This window comes from Nuphar pumila, chromosome 6 (assembly GCF_984573655.1).
Source record: "Nuphar pumila chromosome 6, dmNupPumi1.hap1.1, whole genome shotgun sequence".
In the NCBI taxonomy this organism is placed as follows: domain Eukaryota; kingdom Viridiplantae; phylum Streptophyta; class Magnoliopsida; order Nymphaeales; family Nymphaeaceae; genus Nuphar; species Nuphar pumila.
The window spans coordinates 107,923,917-107,940,542 of record NC_143254.1 but is presented as its reverse complement, the minus strand read 5'-3'; the positions used below and the strand labels follow the sequence as shown (position 1 = coordinate 107,940,542).

General features: G+C 36.5%; 1 protein-coding gene across 1 annotated transcript in view; it reads left to right on the top strand.

The window, feature by feature from the left end:
• Positions 1 to 13,083, top strand: part of LOC149835610 (uncharacterized) — a 30,444-nt gene extending 17,361 nt beyond the window's left edge. The window contains exons 9-13 of the mRNA XM_090008629.1: positions 4,211 to 4,390; positions 10,296 to 10,388; positions 11,973 to 12,112; positions 12,390 to 12,456; positions 12,582 to 13,083. Of these exons, the coding sequence (XP_089864755.1) occupies positions 4,211 to 4,390; positions 10,296 to 10,388; positions 11,973 to 12,112; positions 12,390 to 12,456; positions 12,582 to 12,701 (600 nt within the window). The 3' untranslated portion in view covers positions 12,702 to 13,083. The remainder of the gene's footprint in view (positions 1 to 4,210; positions 4,391 to 10,295; positions 10,389 to 11,972; positions 12,113 to 12,389; positions 12,457 to 12,581) is intronic.
• The last annotated feature ends 3,543 nt before the right edge of the window (positions 13,084 to 16,626 follow it).

The window sequence follows — 16,626 nt, the reverse complement described above, 5'->3', positions numbered from 1 at the left end:
CTATGCCTAAGAATATGACATCGATTACGAAGAAACCTTTGCCCCCATTGCTCATATGACTACTGTCAGAACCTTAATTGCCTTGGCTTTCATTAGAAAATAGCTTATATTTTAGATGGATGTCAAAAATGTATTTTTGAATGAAAATCTAATTGAAGAAGTGTACATGGAAGCCTCACCTGATATTAGTCTTCCGAAGGGTAAAGCTCTTCATTTAGAAAAAACTCTTTATGGCCTTAAACAAGTGCCAAAAGCTTGGTATGATAAGTTTAGTCATGTTATGCTTGATATCAGTTATAATAGGTTTAGTCATGTTATTCTTGATATCGGTTACGATAGGTTTAGTCATGTTATTCTTGATATCGGTTTTCAATCCTTTTTGACTGACACTGTTTTGTTTATTAAGAATTTTGATGCAGGGATTATAGTGCTTCTTCTCTATGTGGATGACATAATCATCACTAAAGGAGATAAACAGGGAGTTGAAAACATAAAAAAACTTCTTAAAACTCATTTTGAAATGATTGATTTAGGTTTATTAAGATATTTTTTATGAATTGAAGTTGCTTATTCCCCTCGTAGGTATTTAATGTCTCAATCTAAATTTGCTTTTGATATTGTTTCAAGGTTTGAAATTACAGATGATAAGAAAATGAACACTCTAGAAGTTGTAAACATTAAGATGAAAATTGATGATGGAGAACCTCTTTAAGATCACACTCCTTTCAGACAACTTATCGAAGCACTTTCCTATCTTTTCATTACCAGACTAGACATAACACACATTGTACACACAGCCAACCAGTTTCAACATGCTCCCACCACTGTCTACATGAGAGCCGTTCTGTGTATTATTAGATACATTAAGTCCTCTCTTTCACGAGGACTTTTCTTGTCTTCTACCTCCTCACCAGATTTAATTGCATATACTGATGGTGATTGGGGAGGTTATCTCAATAACAGACACTAAACCACTGGTTTTTGTGTTTTCTTAGGTGAATTTTTAATTTCGTGGAGATGCAAAAAGCAACAGAAGGTCTCTCTCGTCCACCGAAGCTGAATACCGAGTTATGACAACCACGACCATGGAAGTAGTTTGACTTAGACGTTTGTTTGCCGACATGGGAGTTGAAGCAACACAAGCTTCACGTATGTGCTGTGACAACACGAGTGCGATATATATTGCAAACAACCGAACATTTCACGAACGCACCAAACATATTGAAATGGACTGTCACTGCGTCAAAGAGGAATATCTATGTTGGACCATTAATCTGCCATATGTTACATTAGAGTATCAATTATCTGACTTCTTCACCAAACCTCTCTCGGCTCCCAGATTTCACTCTCTTAAACAAACTTTCTCTCATTGTACCGTAAGTTTAAGGAAGAGTGTTAAAATGTAATATATATAATAATATTATTATAATATATTATTATAATATATTATTATATATATATTTTATATTTTTCTTTTATTTATTTTTTGTTTTTTATTATCTAGTTCAATTAGAACTAGATTTAATAAACTAGTCAAGTCCCAACTAGGACTTGACTAGCTCATAGTCGTTGGACCCTGGGTCCAACGGCTATATTTAGAACCGTTGGACTTACTCTATCAAGAGCTCTAAATGAGCTCTCCTCCTCCTCTTCTCAAATGTGTATAAATAGGGGTCATTCCCCTCACTCTTGTATCAATGTGTCTTAAGCATTTTGTGTATGAAATAAAATATTATTATTTTAGAGTGTTCTTTCATTTATACCCTTTATTGGGTTATGCTTGTAGTGTCTCCAATAGACACCTTTTGTGAGTTTTTCGTGCATTTGTGGAAGACCACCATTTCATTACACTTCAACCCATAGAATTGGGTGACTATAAGATGATGGGATACACCTTATAAGTAACTTGTGTTGTCAAATTATATACCAGGTTGTTTTTGGTCTAGATCGTCTCTTTGCTGGTTAACCTCTTTTTCAACATAGTTAATTTTCTTGTGTTGGTCGGGCGATTTATTGCTTTCCCGTCAACACTTCAGGAAAAGTCACATATGCTCAAAATTTGTTTAAAATAATGTCTCAATATGAAAGGCGCTTTATCTGTATCACGTAAATATTTCTTTTGAACAATCCCATGGGTGAAAAATTTCTAAACCCAGAGTTTAAATTAGGGTTGGCTGACTATTTAGATTCTCATTAGTTTCTTGAGAATGATGCTAGCCTTGGACTGAACTTTATATAAGTTCTTGAATTTACCAATCTGAACTCTGGAACTACAGCGCCCAAAATTGGTGAATGGTGTAGTTGCTATTTGGTTCTTAGAGGTAACTATTAGTCATTTATCAGTCATTTGGCCATTTTGTTCAAGTTTCACCATCTGTCCCTATGTAGTTATTTGATCAGGAGAAATTGTGTGTTTTTACCGCTTGATGTGCGCTTGTGTGTCCTTCAAGGGTCTTAAGCTTAATGAATATAATTTCATTTGTGTGCAACCATCTAGTTGGATTTTTATTCACAAGTTTAGTGGTAAGAGTTATGTACTGTACTGGGGTCGTACATTTTCTTGTTTTCGATCGTCTGTGTTATGGACCTATGGTTATCTGATGAAGGCCCAGCGTGCACTTCTATCACATGATACACCTGTATATCCATCGAAGGTGTTACCGTAGTGAATGATATCTTTTTTGCAGTTGTTTCTGCATAACATGTTACAGAGGCAAAGGTGTGATCTTCCAAGCTTGTGCATTCCTCGTAGTGGCACTAGTTGATTATAGTTTTCTTCCAAATAGTGGTCTGAATGTTGGATCTGTTTTCTTAGTATTTTTATCCACTTGTTCGATTCATCATTCATGTTAGCAGTCCATACAGCAATGCTGTCACAAAGTGGCACAGAATCTGAGACAAGAAGAAAATAAAGAAAAATAATAATTTTGTTAAAAATAAATGGAATCCAAAGGCATTATCATAATGCATTTGGCTAAATACACAAACCGTACATAGCCAAGTAGAAGAACAAATAAAGAATAAATATTTTATTAATAAAAATATTCATAAACTTTACAAGGCAACCTCACTGCAACACTCATGCACACATGCACTATTTACAATTTTACATCCATCCTCACTCAAAATATACAATGAGGCATATGCCTCGTATATATAGGCTACAAGCATACTAGCCGTTAGGATAGTCTAATGGCTAGTTTGATTAGCCGTTAGACTAGCCTTACAGCTAGTAGGACCCAACAACTAGTTCATCGGCTAGTTGGTCCAGCTACAAAAACAATAAAATAAAAATACAAAGAGTACAAAAATACGAAGATAAAAATGAATAAAAAGAACCCCATGCTATCCTACAAGTATGCAATAAGTATACTTATCCTGTCTTAATAGGTATACCTGGTATATACCTTGACTAAAAAGAAAAATACAAACAATAGGTATGCATGTAGAGTATACCTAGAATACAGAACAAAAAAGGGAAAAGTAAATACGATACACAATAACTACAAGTATACATAAGTATACTTAGGTATATACAAGACAAGTATATATTTCTTAACAGAAGCTTGGCTGCTATATAACAATGTCTCGTCCCTAGTTTTCGTGTTTGTAGTCCTTTGCATTGTTGCTTTCTGATGTTGGCCAAGCATTCATTACCACTGTTGGTGAATGGTGTTAGCATACAGATAAAATGTGTGCAAGCACATGCACACAGTTGTGATGCTTGCATGCATATCGTTGTGGCTGATTGGTGGAAACAGCGGTATAACTACACACTATATTAAAGAACAGTATGGGAATACAAATTTTGTGAAAATCACATTGATCTATGGAGAATAGTGGTTTTTTATGTGGGTATTTGGGTAATTATCTGCAGGAAACTTGGTGCTGATCGAATGAGTGATCTCCCAGTGGAGGTCTTCTAAGAAATCATGCAATTCTTTTGATGTTATTTGTTATCTAGCCTTTCCCAAGATTGTATTTTTAGGATGCTGCGATTATGACTTCCCGTCTGCTTTTTGCCTTTACTATTTGATATCTTGTCTTCTTTTTGTTTGAATTTGTTCCATCAGTATGATTACATCATGACTACAAGCTAGAGGTGGGCTTCCCACCATGATTTAGTATCAGGAACTTGGAAGTGTTAGCAATGTATTGAAGCTTTGGAATAAGACCTTAGCTTTTACTCAACTAAGTAGCTTTGTTTCAGGTGATTGGAATTGATCTCTTGTCGCAATCCCTCCTTCCAGCAATTGTGGAGCTTGCGCAGGATAGGCATTGGAGAGTCCGACTGGCAATAATTGAATATATTCCTTTATTGGCAAGTCAGTTGGGGGTTGAGTTTTTTGATAAGCTTGGCGTACTTTGCATGCAGTGGCTGGAAGATCAGGTTCACATACTGTCTCTTCCTTGTTTGGATGCCTTTTGAGATGATAAAATAAATTTCTGTTTTATCTGATTACATTGTTGTTTTCATCTTTCTAATCATTGGCCATTTAGTGCACATTTTGGAGTTGTGTGCATTTATTTTCATCCAATTGCTTTTTTATTACGGAGCTGTAAGGAGACAGTCATGCAATTCTCCTTAAATCATTCTAACCAATTATTATAAGTCCATCATTATCCAATATCCAGTCTGTTCTGTTAAAATGTATACTCAAAAACATTATTGTAAGTATAAATATATATATACTTATATACCTAGAGATACGTATACATATGTTATATGTATACGTATCTCTATATATAAGTATATATATTTATACATTTTCCCCTTTTTTACCTGAAAAGGGTATTTTAGTCCTTTTACACTTTTGCGCATATTCCATTTGGAATATGTTGTAACTTTTTCTTTATTTTTTAATTTCTTTTATTTTTTTTTATTTTTCCTTTTTGCTTTTTCAAAAAGGTGCTTTGGGGGTCTCCCCAATAGAGTCGTTGGGGAGCCCCCAACGGTCACAATTGTGACCGTTGGGAGCTCCCCAACGACTCCTTTGGGGAGCCCCCAAGCACCTCCCATTTCTTGTATAAATAGGGGTGTTCCCCCTTGTATATTGCTAAGCTTGAGAGTCTCAAGCATTCGGTTCCTTCTATAAAATACATGCCATTGTGCATGTTTATTATTTTTACGCTTTTGCGTATTTGTTCAAGTGTTGTGAGAGTGCCTTCGTGCACATCTTTTTTCATATTCTTTGTGCTCGTATGTGTATTGTCTTTTCATAGACAATTTTACATGGTATCAGAGCAAGGTTGATTATTGAAGATCGTGGGATTCTCCTTTTTTCGAGTGCCTCGAAAAACGTGCCTTCCGATTCTTAGAGATTGAAGTGGTGGATCTTTCTTCTCAAATATTTTAGGAGGATCTTGTGCAAATTTGGTGTTGGAAATATTGTATTGGTACACTTTTTTCTCTATCTCTCTTCTCTCTAATGGGCGAAAAAGAGTCCCATTTTGCTCTTGGTTTCAAATTAAATGGGTCCAACTATCATGTTTGGGCCGTAAATATGGAGGCTCATATAAAAGGGAAAGGCCTATGGGGATATGTTCTTGGCACTATTCCGGAACCGGAACCGGAACCGGAACCCAAGATTACCATAGTTAAAGAAGGCGAAATCAAGATTCTTGAGGGAGAAGAAAGAACCAAAGCTCTTGAAGAATACTTCAAGAAACACGATGAATGGGAAATGAAGAATTTCAAGATTCTCTCTTGGTTTTTCTCATCCGTAGAAACCAAGATTAATGCCAACATTATTAAATTCAAAAAGGCATCGGAAGCTTGGCATTATCTTGAAAAAATGTACACCTCAAGGGATCTCTCTCATAAGTATTACCTTTAAAAGAAGGCTATCTCTCTCTCCCAAGGTGAAATGACGATTAGGGAATACTTTGCCGATCTTTCCTCTATTTGGGATGAGCTTGCAATGCTTGAACCTAAATGGAGTGGAGAGGCAATTGAGCTCCGTCATAAGCAACTTGAAGAAGATCGGTTCTTCAACTTCTTAAATGGGCTAAGGCCCGAATTTGAGCAAATAAGGTCATCTCTTCTCTCCTCTTTCACTCCCCCTTCTCTTGAAGATGTTCTCACCAAGTTAAGTGGTGAAGAGACTCGTATGAATTTATGTAAACAAGGACCAAATGTTCTTGCGGTCCCTTGTAATATTGAAGAACATAGTGAGGTCAATGCCGTATCAAGACCCGGAAACAATGTAAAACCTATCGTCCCCCTCATTTTAAATTCCAAAATCAAGGTGAAAATGGTGGTCAAAGAGGAAGAAGGGACTATAGCAAAACTATTTGTCATTTTTGTAAAGAACCGGGACACATCAAACCCGTATGTCCTAAATGGAAGAGACTTCTAGCTATGGCTACTACTGGGGTACCACAGAAGGATGAGGCATCTTCAAGTGGGACCCTTTCTATAAATCAAATAGTGGAAGCCCTTCAACCTCTCCTCAAGGGATCTACCTCCGGTGCGGCCGTATCCACGTCTTCTCCTCCAGGTAAAATCTCTTGGCTTTTGGACTCTGGTGCATCTTTTCATATGTCCCCAAATTTTTTGTCACTTTCCGATTATTTGAAAAATCGTTCCCCATCATATGTCTCCACTGCTGATGGAACCTCTCTTGAAATTAAGGGAATAGGTAATTTTGAAACTCAAGAGTTTTCTATTCCAAAAATCAGATTTATACCTAAACTTAACTTAAACCTCCTCTCTGTTTCTCAACTCACGGACCATGGCTGTGATATTAAATTCTCTTATGACAAATGCTTAATACAGGATCGCCAGTCCGGGAAGTTGATTGGGGAAGGCTTTAGAAGAGGAGATCTATACTATATGAAATCTCTTCAAGTTCCAAAAGTTTTGTGTAATGTTGCCCGACATAAAGATATAAATGTATGGCACAAAAGACTTGGTCATCCTAATATCACCAAGTTATCATATTTATATTTTGCAAAAGACCTATGTAAAAGCTCTTTTTCTTGTAATGACTGCATTCTCGGAAAAATGCGCAGCTTACCTTTTGAGCAAAGAACTATGTTCTCTTCCAAAATTTTCGAAATTGTTCACTCAGATGTTTGGGGACCCGCACCTGTGGTTTCAAAAGGAGGTTTTTCTTATTATGTAATATTTGTGGATGACTTTTCCCGTTACTCGTGGATATATTTTCTTATATTTAAACATGAAGTGTTTTCATGTTTTAAAAATTTTCACTCAATGATTAAGAATCAATTCAATAGCAACATAAAGATTTTTAGAAGTGACTCTGGGGGAGAATATCTCTCCAATCACTTTAAGGTATACCTTGAGGATCACGGTATTATTCACCAAAGGTCTTGTCCTAAAACACCTCAACAGAATGGGTTGGCTGAAAGGAAACATAGGCACATTATTGAGACCACTAGGACTCTTCTTATATCTCAAAATATTCCTAAAAACTTTTGGGCCGAAGCAGCCCTTGCTTCTGTTTATTTAATAAATCGTCTACCATCTAGGTTATTAGGCAAAATATCTCCTTTTTAGATTCTACATAAGCTTGAACCTGATTATAATAGGTTAAGGGTCTTCGGATGTAAATGTTTCATACTTACGGATAAGAATGACAAGCTTTCACCCAAGGCTATCCCTTGTGCTTTTCTTGGTTATTCCGAAACTCAAAAAGGGTTTCGTTGTTACGATCTTCAAGAGGATAAGCTATATGTCTCTAGAAATGTAACCTTTTTAGAAAATAAGAGTGGTTTTGAAAAAAATGTTTCTCAACAAGAAAATTTTGATTACTCCTTCTTATTTGACTTGTTATCTAGTAATGATGACATATCCAGTGATGATGATGTATCATTAAACCATGATGAGGAAAATGATGAAGATATTGGTGAACATAATGATCCAGAAAGTAGAGTTCCAAGTGAGCCTATTACCTACTCTCGTAGAAACCAAGACACCTTTAGAAGTGCTATTGATCAATATAGTGAGCTTTCCACTCCTCTTGACCATAGAAGATCTGAAAGAAATAGAAGACCTCCAACCCGCTTTGTATCGTTTGATTCTTTTTCACCCCGATATAGGGCTTGCCTTAGTGCTATTCACTCTTATTTCGAACCAAGAAATTTTGCAGAAGCTAATCAATGTATAGAATGGCAAAATGCCATGCAAAGTGAACTTAACGCTCTTAAAAGGGCAGGAACTTGGGATTTTCAAACTCTACCTATAGGAAAGAAAACTATAGGCTGTCGATGGGTCTTTAAAGTTAAAACTAAGAGTGATGGTTCTTTAGAAAGGTATAAAGCTCGATTAGTTGCTAAAGGGTATGGGCAAGAGTATGAAATTGATTACGAAGAAACCTTTGCCCCTGTAGCTCGGATGGTTACCGTTAGGTGTCTTATTACTATTGCATCTATTAAAAATTGGAACATTTTTCAAATGGATGTTAAAAATGCTTTTTTAAATGGTGATCTTAACGAAGAAGTATATATGGATGCCCCACCAGGCATGATAATTCCTAAGGATAAAGTTCTTCGTCTTCGTAAGGCTCTCTATGGCTTAAAGCAGGCCCCCAAAGCCTGGTATGATAGATTTACCAGTGTAATGTTGGAAAATGGTTTTTCATCATGTTATACTGACACTGCTTTGTTTACTAGAAAATCTAATGCAGGGATTGTAATTTTATTACTTTACGTTGATGACATGTTAATAACAGGTGATGATGTTCAAGGAGTCAAGGGTATTAAGTCCGTCTTGACTTCAAAATTTGAGATGTCAGACTTAGGTTTTCTGACATATTTTCTTGGAATTGAGGTTGCCTATTCGCAACGTGGTTATTTTCTGTCTCAATCTAAACTTGCCTGCGAGATTATTGATAGGTCAGGTATTTCTGATGACAAAGTATGCGAAACTCCTAAAGTTGTAGGAGCAAAAATGAAGATTGACGACGGTGTGCCTCTAACCGATCCTACTCCTTACAGGCAGTTGGTAGGGTCTTTAATGTATCTTAGCATTACTCGACCCGACTTGTCTCATGCTATACACATCGCCAGTCAGTTTCAGCATGCTCCTACAACCATTCATATGAGTGCTGTGCTCCGCATCATCAGATATTTGAAGGGAACGGTAAATAAGGGAGTATTTCTATCATCTTCCTCTAAATTGAAATTGCTTGCTTATACTGACTCAGATTGGGGAGGTGACCCTAGTAACCGTCACTCCACCACTGGTTTCTGTGTTTTCTTAGGTGAGTCCTTGATCTCGTGGCGATGCAAAAAACAACAAAAGGTCTCCCTGTCATCCACTGAAGCCGAATATAGAGCCATGACATCTACCACCATGGAAATAGTATGGATTAGAAGCCTCTTGGAAGATATGGGAGTAGTTGTCAAAGAACCAACCAAGCTTTGCTGTGACAATAAAAGTGCAATCTACATTGCCAAGAACCACACATTTCACGAGCGAACAAAGCATATAGAGATGGACTGCCATTATGTCAGGGAAGAATACTTGAAGAAGGTCATTGATCTGCCATACGTGACGTCTGAGTATCAACTTGCGGACTTCTTCACAAAAGCACTTTGTTCGCCCAGATTTCATTTCCTTCTTAACAAACTTGCGGTTATCACACCGTAAGTTTGAGGGGGGGTGTTAAAATGTATACTCAAAAACATTATTGTAAGTATAAATATATATACTTATATACCTAGAGATACGTATACATATGTTATATGTATACGTATCTCTATATATAAGTATATATATTTATACATTTTCCCCTTTTTTACCCGAAAAGGGTATTTTAGTCCTTTTACACTTTTGCGCATATTCCATTTGGAATATGTTGTAACTTTTTCTTTATTTTTTAATTTCTTTTATTTTTTTTTATTTTTCCTTTTTGCTTTTTCAAAAAGGTGCTTTGGGGGTCTCCCCAATAGAGTCGTTGGGGAGCCCCCAACGGTCACAATTGTGACCGTTGGGAGCTCCCCAACGACTCCTTTGGGGAGCCCCCAAGCACCTCCCATTTCTTGTATAAATAGGGGTGTTCCCCCTTGTATATTGCTAAGCTTGAGAGTCTCAAGCATTCGGTTCCTTCTATAAAATACATGCCATTGTGCATGTTTATTATTTTTACGCTTTTGCGTATTTGTTCAAGTGTTGTGAGAGTGCCTTCGTGCACATCTTTTTTCATATTCTTTGTGCTCGTATGTGTATTGTCTTTTCATAGACAATTTTACATGTTCAACTCTCTTTTTGTCACTTGTCCTTAATAATGCCTTTTCTTTTAGTAAGTTACTTGATTTTATTTCAATAGGTTTTCTCAATCCGTGATGCTGCTGCAAATAACTTGAAGCGGCTAGCTGAGGAATTCGGTCCAGAGTGGGCATTGCATCATATAATCCCTCAGGTCAGTTAATGAACTTGGTCAAGACCGTGGACATTTTCGTATACATTTGTCTTTTCACATTGCAAAAAATAGTATAGTTATGCTTCAATTCTTTTGATATAAAAACTGAAATTGTTTGGCCTAAAAAAAAAAATTTGAAATTTTTGAAGATTGTTGTGGCCATTGATGCAACAGTGTATGTGAACAATTGTAGCCTACAAATTTGTTAAATCTCTGTGTAGCCATTTTGTGGTGATATTTCTACGTTGGTCTGCAGATCAATAAAAAATTTTTGGTTGTCATCATTGAAACGTGATATGCATTGTAGTCTTAGTTGTCAAAGGTGCTAGGCGGTAAGCCCCTAAAAAGACTAGGCAGGGCCTAGGCGGTAGCCCAAATACATTTTTTTTAAAATAAAACACAAGATATGTAAATAAACTGCTAAAATTAATAACAAACATGTATACAACATAAAATCAGTCAACAATAAGCAATAGACAAAACATAACATGTCGTCGAACACTGTAAAGTGTGATTTCTGAAAAGAATAGTAAAACTGATCATATATAATTATAAAGTACACACAATCACACAGATGTATAACTCAGAAATATAACTCACAAACATAACTCAGAAACATCATCCAGTCAACCACAAAATTAGCTAAGAAATATAACTCAGAGACAATCAAACAATATATAAAGTATAAACTAATTATTTATATTATAAATTACATTACATAGATATGGTATTATAATAAACAGATTATATTAAATTACAGACATATTATATATAATTTACAGTACATATACAGATATATTTATACATAAATGCAGTATATATAATATGCTGAAATACAATATATATAATATAACTGAAATACAATATAATTAATAGGAAGAAGAAGAAAAAAAGGAAGAGGAAGGAAAAACACGAAGAAGGGAAAAGTAAAATTGGAAGGAAAAGAAAAAAACAGAGGAGAGAGAGAGAGATACCTTTGGTCGTCTTGCAAAAACCGAAGAGAGAGAGGAGAGAGAACGAGAGTCATGAAAAAGGGAAAGGGAGAAATTAGGGCCCCCTTTTCCCCTTTTATGTCGGTTGTATGGTCAACCCCCAAAAAAGAGGACTGATCTATGCTTAAGCCTAGGCGCTAAGCACTAAAATAGGGCCCCACCGCCCAAACCTAGTCACCCAGGTGGTGGGGCTGCACCTAGCTCACCTAGGACAACTAAGATTGTAGTTACATGTATACACATGTGTATGTATGTACGTATTGTGGAGACTCGATATACTAATTGAAATAGATTTGAATAATTTGACATGTCATATTTATGATTACCTAACTTGTTTTTTTATCTAGGTGTTCTCATGCTGCATTAGGAGGTTAAATATATAGTCTGTATACGTGAAAAATTTTGTAGTTATGATTTGGATCTGTTGTCATTTTCTTTTCTTTATTTTTTTACTTTTTATTTTGGAGTGGGTTCTATGGATGAACTAGTTGCTATGCCTATATCGTGTAATGATGTTTTAGTATGACCGATTAGCTCTTTGTTTAATATGTAGTTTTTTAATATTTTTTTTTTAAATTTTACTTGTTTTTAGATTTTGTGCATGATTGCCAACCCACACTACTTGTATCGGATGACGATTCTGCATGCAATTTCTTTACTCGCACCTGTCATGGGACCTGATGTGACTTTCCATAAGCTATTGCCTGTTGTCATCAATGCCTCAAAGGACAGGTAACGAACTAGTCAACACCACAAGCTATGTCTATCATACTGAGTGTTTTTAAGACTTCCTAACCTGTCCGATGACTCAGGTAACTTGTCCCTAGACTCCTACTATGACACAAGGATTGCAGGAACTAGGGGCCCTAGCTAAACTGGGTTGGTGCTGCACCAGGATGGTGTTGTACTCAACCTGACTTGAGACATCTATGAGTTCTGAGTCGCAACAGAATTTAAACATTTTGCCCAATCTTTCAAACTTAAACGCAGTAAAGTTCATTGTCTGCAGGGTGCCTAACATCAAATTTAATGTGGCGAAGGTGCTACAGTCTCTCATTCCTATAGTTGACCAATTGGTAAGCTAAGCCTTTGCCTTGGTATTATTTCTGTTGTATCCAACCTGATGGCTTCTAAGAGAACCTGTCTACCCTGATAACGTCTAATAAAATTCAGAGGTGGTTTTTGTGTTTCTGGGATGCAGGTAGTGGACCAGACAATCAGACCCTGCTTGGTTGAACTCAGTGAAGACCCAGATGTGGATGTGAGGTACTTCGCCAATCAGGCTCTTCAGGCATGTGATCAGGTGATTATGTCTTCTTGATGATCCTTTCTAACGGATGTACTTTGATGACTCACTGGCCGCTAGCTTACAAGTTTCAGCCAAAGTAGTTTCTGTACCAAAGTAGTTCTGGACATTTGAGGAGAATTTTGTCAGGTTTGGTGGTATTCGTCTGTCTCATGGAAGGTATTTCCACGGGTCATACATTTATGATTTCCTTATATCATCCCATTTTAATTTTTCAATTGTTTTGTTCGTGATATGATACGAGTGTTCTTTTGCCATCATGTGAGTGTTGCTGCAGGTGTGCTCTCTCTCTCTCTCTGACTAATTTGTGTCTCACAGGCCCTAAATAATTTTGTATTATAAAGAATGATTTGCTTGTACATGGAAAAGTTTTTAAATGTAAATGATTTCTAGTTTGATAATCAAGGTGAAGGATTATAGCCTTGCCACTTAGACCTGTTCTTTTGAAACAAGTGATGTCATTAAAAATCTTCTACCACATCACTGACTGAGCATTCGAGTGGATTTGACAAGCCGTCGCTGTGATCAGTTAAATTGGTGGATCAGGTTTTGGGTTTCTGCATCCATGTCACAAGTTTGAGTGTAACTGCCATCATAAACCTGACTGAGTGCAAATCTGCATTTGATAATAGCAAATGGCGAATTGGATAGTCTGGTAAGGAGATTCATTGCATTGATATACATATTTTGGCTAAGATTGCATAGCTAGGGGTTTAAATCACAAATGGACTGGATCATGTAAGTCAAGGGGGATTGATTTTCACCTACTTTTAGGATTGTGAAGTCTTTACACATGGTTGAAGATTCTTAACTCATTTTTTAATCCTTTTTTGGGGGTTTTCCCTTGACCGTTCTGTTGACAAATTCCTCCCTTTTTGGTCTTTGAAAACTAGATCTTTTTCCACCTGCAAATTTCAGGGTCATTTTCCTTGCTGGAATCTGCTTCTATGTTTGACGACACGTGGTGTGACTTGCAGAAATGCATTATTTTTGGTGCGTTTGCGTTTTTGTGGAAAGCTGCTGCTAGGCAAACACCTCCTAAATACAAACCTAGTGTTACTATGGTTCTCTATAATGAAGCATAACGGGGACCGATATATATAACAATCCAAACCTTGGATCTGTAGGTATCAATCAATTGGAAGAATGAAACCTTGGATATGTAGGTATCAATCAATTGGAAGAATTGAAACTAGAAAAAAATCTATTGGAAAGAAATGCACCAAATAATAAAGCCTTTAATTCCAGTAACATAATTCAGTTCTATTTAATCACAGACCGCTTGATATTTTGTGTTCATGAGTTATGTTTCTGAACATATAAAACGGAAATAGCGATGAACACAAAATATGAGAAACCATCAAATGGCGCACATGCACAGACAAATCATTCTGAAGTATTGTTATTATTTCCATGTCCATGTGGAACCGAGAGCTCATTCTATGGAATAAGAATTCGTTCTGCATTTTATAGAATATGGGGCCCTTATTCCACAAACATAAAAGAAAATACAGCTTTACTTTGGGTGTGCTTTTCTTATTTCTTGGACGAAAATTTCTTCATTCACTGGGATTTGCTTTGACGTCAATGAATCAAAAGGACTTGTTGGAAGTCTGATTAGAATAATTTAACTCTTGTTGGCTAACAGTTCAGTGACTTCAGATAATTTTTTCCTGAGGATTAATGCTAATGCTGTTCGGTGCACAAAATCCAGTTAGTGTATTTAGGGCTGAGAAAATTTATGGGAATTGAGAATTTCGTAAGAAAATGTTGGTAATTATGCAGGTGGTAGACATGACAACTGAGTCGATATATTTAGTAACCAAAGTGAATATCTTGTCATACATGGCTTTCGTTATTACATCTCCTGGTCGCCGGACCAATCTCCGACGTAAAGTGGGTTTCTTTGTCTAAATTTGCTTGCTCCCTTTGTTTTTGGTTGGTATGTGAAGATTTCTGTTTTGGACTTCCCCCCCTTCTCTTCAAATTCAAAGTCTCTCCAAAACCGCAGTGACTTTGATGGCTTGTCTCTTGGGGAATAAAAATACCCTGTTTTCCTATCTGCCTATTTGAGGCAATATGATTAACCAAAATTACCAACTGCTGGGAAACTTTTTTTTTTAGCTTATGTAAATCAAGACCATAAAATTAGGTTAGCCACTTGGAACATAGGGTCTTTAACTGGTAAGTTGGTAGAGTTAGTAGATGTTATGTGTAGGAGAAAGATTGATATTTTATGTCTTCAAGAGACCAAATGGGTAGGTGAGAAAGCTAAAGTGATAGAACCTTGGGGATATAAGATTTGGTATACAAGAATAAATAGGAATAGGAATGGAGTAGGGATTGTTATGAGTCGTCAGTTTATAGATAATGTAGTTGAGGTCCGTAGGAAGGGTGATAGAATTTTACTTATTAAATTAGTATTAGGTACGGATATTATTAATCTTATTAGTGTTTATGCACCTCAAGTAGGTTTAGATGATTCCGTTAAGCATCAATTTTGGGAAGATTTAGATGGAGTAGTACAAGAGACATCTTATGGAGAAAAGCTTTTCATCGGCGGTGACCTTAATGGACATGTAGGCATTAGTAGGGATGGATTTGAGAATATCCATGGAGGCTATGGTATAGGAGAAAGAAATGAAAGTGGAGAAAGGATTTTAGATTTTTGTTTGTCCTATAATATGATCTTAGCAAACACTTGGTTTAGGAAGAGGGAGTCTCACCTAGTAACATTTAAAAGTGGGGTTAATACGAGTCACATAGATTTTTTCCTACTTAGAAAGAGAGATAGGGGTTGTTGCATCGATTGTAAGGTTATACCAGGAGAAAGTGTAGCTACACAACATAGAGTCTTAATTTTAGATCTTAGAATTAGACAATGCCGCAAAAGGGATAGACATAGGATAGATCCTAGAATTAAGTGGTGGGCACTGAAAGGAGCTAAACAAGGAATGTTTGTAGAGCAGGTAGTTAAGGAAGTTGATTGGTGTCTCGAGGAGGATTCAGAATCAATGTGGAATAAGATAGCGGGTGGTATGAGAAAAGTAGCTAAGGAGGTATTGGGTGAGTCTAAAGGCGGTGCACCACTAGGTAAGGATACATCATGGTGGAACAAGGATGTCAAATTAGCTATTAAGGTTAAAAGAGAGTGTTATAGAAATCTAAGTAAGAGCCGTGATAATGAGAATTTGGAGAAGTATATGATAGCAAAGAAGGAAGCTAAAAAAGTTGTTCGAAACGCGAGGGCTAAGGTATATAAGGAGGTTTATGACAAGTTGGATACCAAAGAAGGCGAGAAGGATATTTATAGGCTTGCAAAGATGAGAGATAGGAAATCGAAGGATTTGGGTATGGTTAGATGTATCAAAGATGAAACGCAAAGGGTTTTAGTCAAAGATGAGGAGATTAAGGAGAGATGGAAAGATTATTTTGATAAGCTATTTAATGATAGTCATGCTCAAGATCTTGGAGACTTCTCCATTCCTTTTCATGAGATAAATCATGACTTCATGCGCAAGATTCAAAAGAAAGAAATTGCAGAGGCTTTGAAGAAAATGAAATCAAGAAGGGCAGTTGGCCCAGATGGTATACCTATCGAGGCTTGGAAATGCTTGGGAGAGAAAGGTTTAGAATGGTTGACAAATCTTTTTAACTTGATTTGGCGAACAAATAAGATGACTAATGAGTGGAGGAAGAGTACTTTGGTGCCTTTATATAAGAATAAGGGTGATATACAAGATTGCACAAACTATCGTGGTATAAAACTCATGAGTCATACTATGAAACTTTGGGAGAGGGTGATTGAGTCTAGGTTGAGGAAGGTTGTCATGATATCGGAGAATCAATTTGGTTTTATGCCTGGAAGATCAACTATGGAAGCTATACATCTTCTTAGACAACTTATTGAAAGATATAGAGAGAGGAACAAAGATTTGCA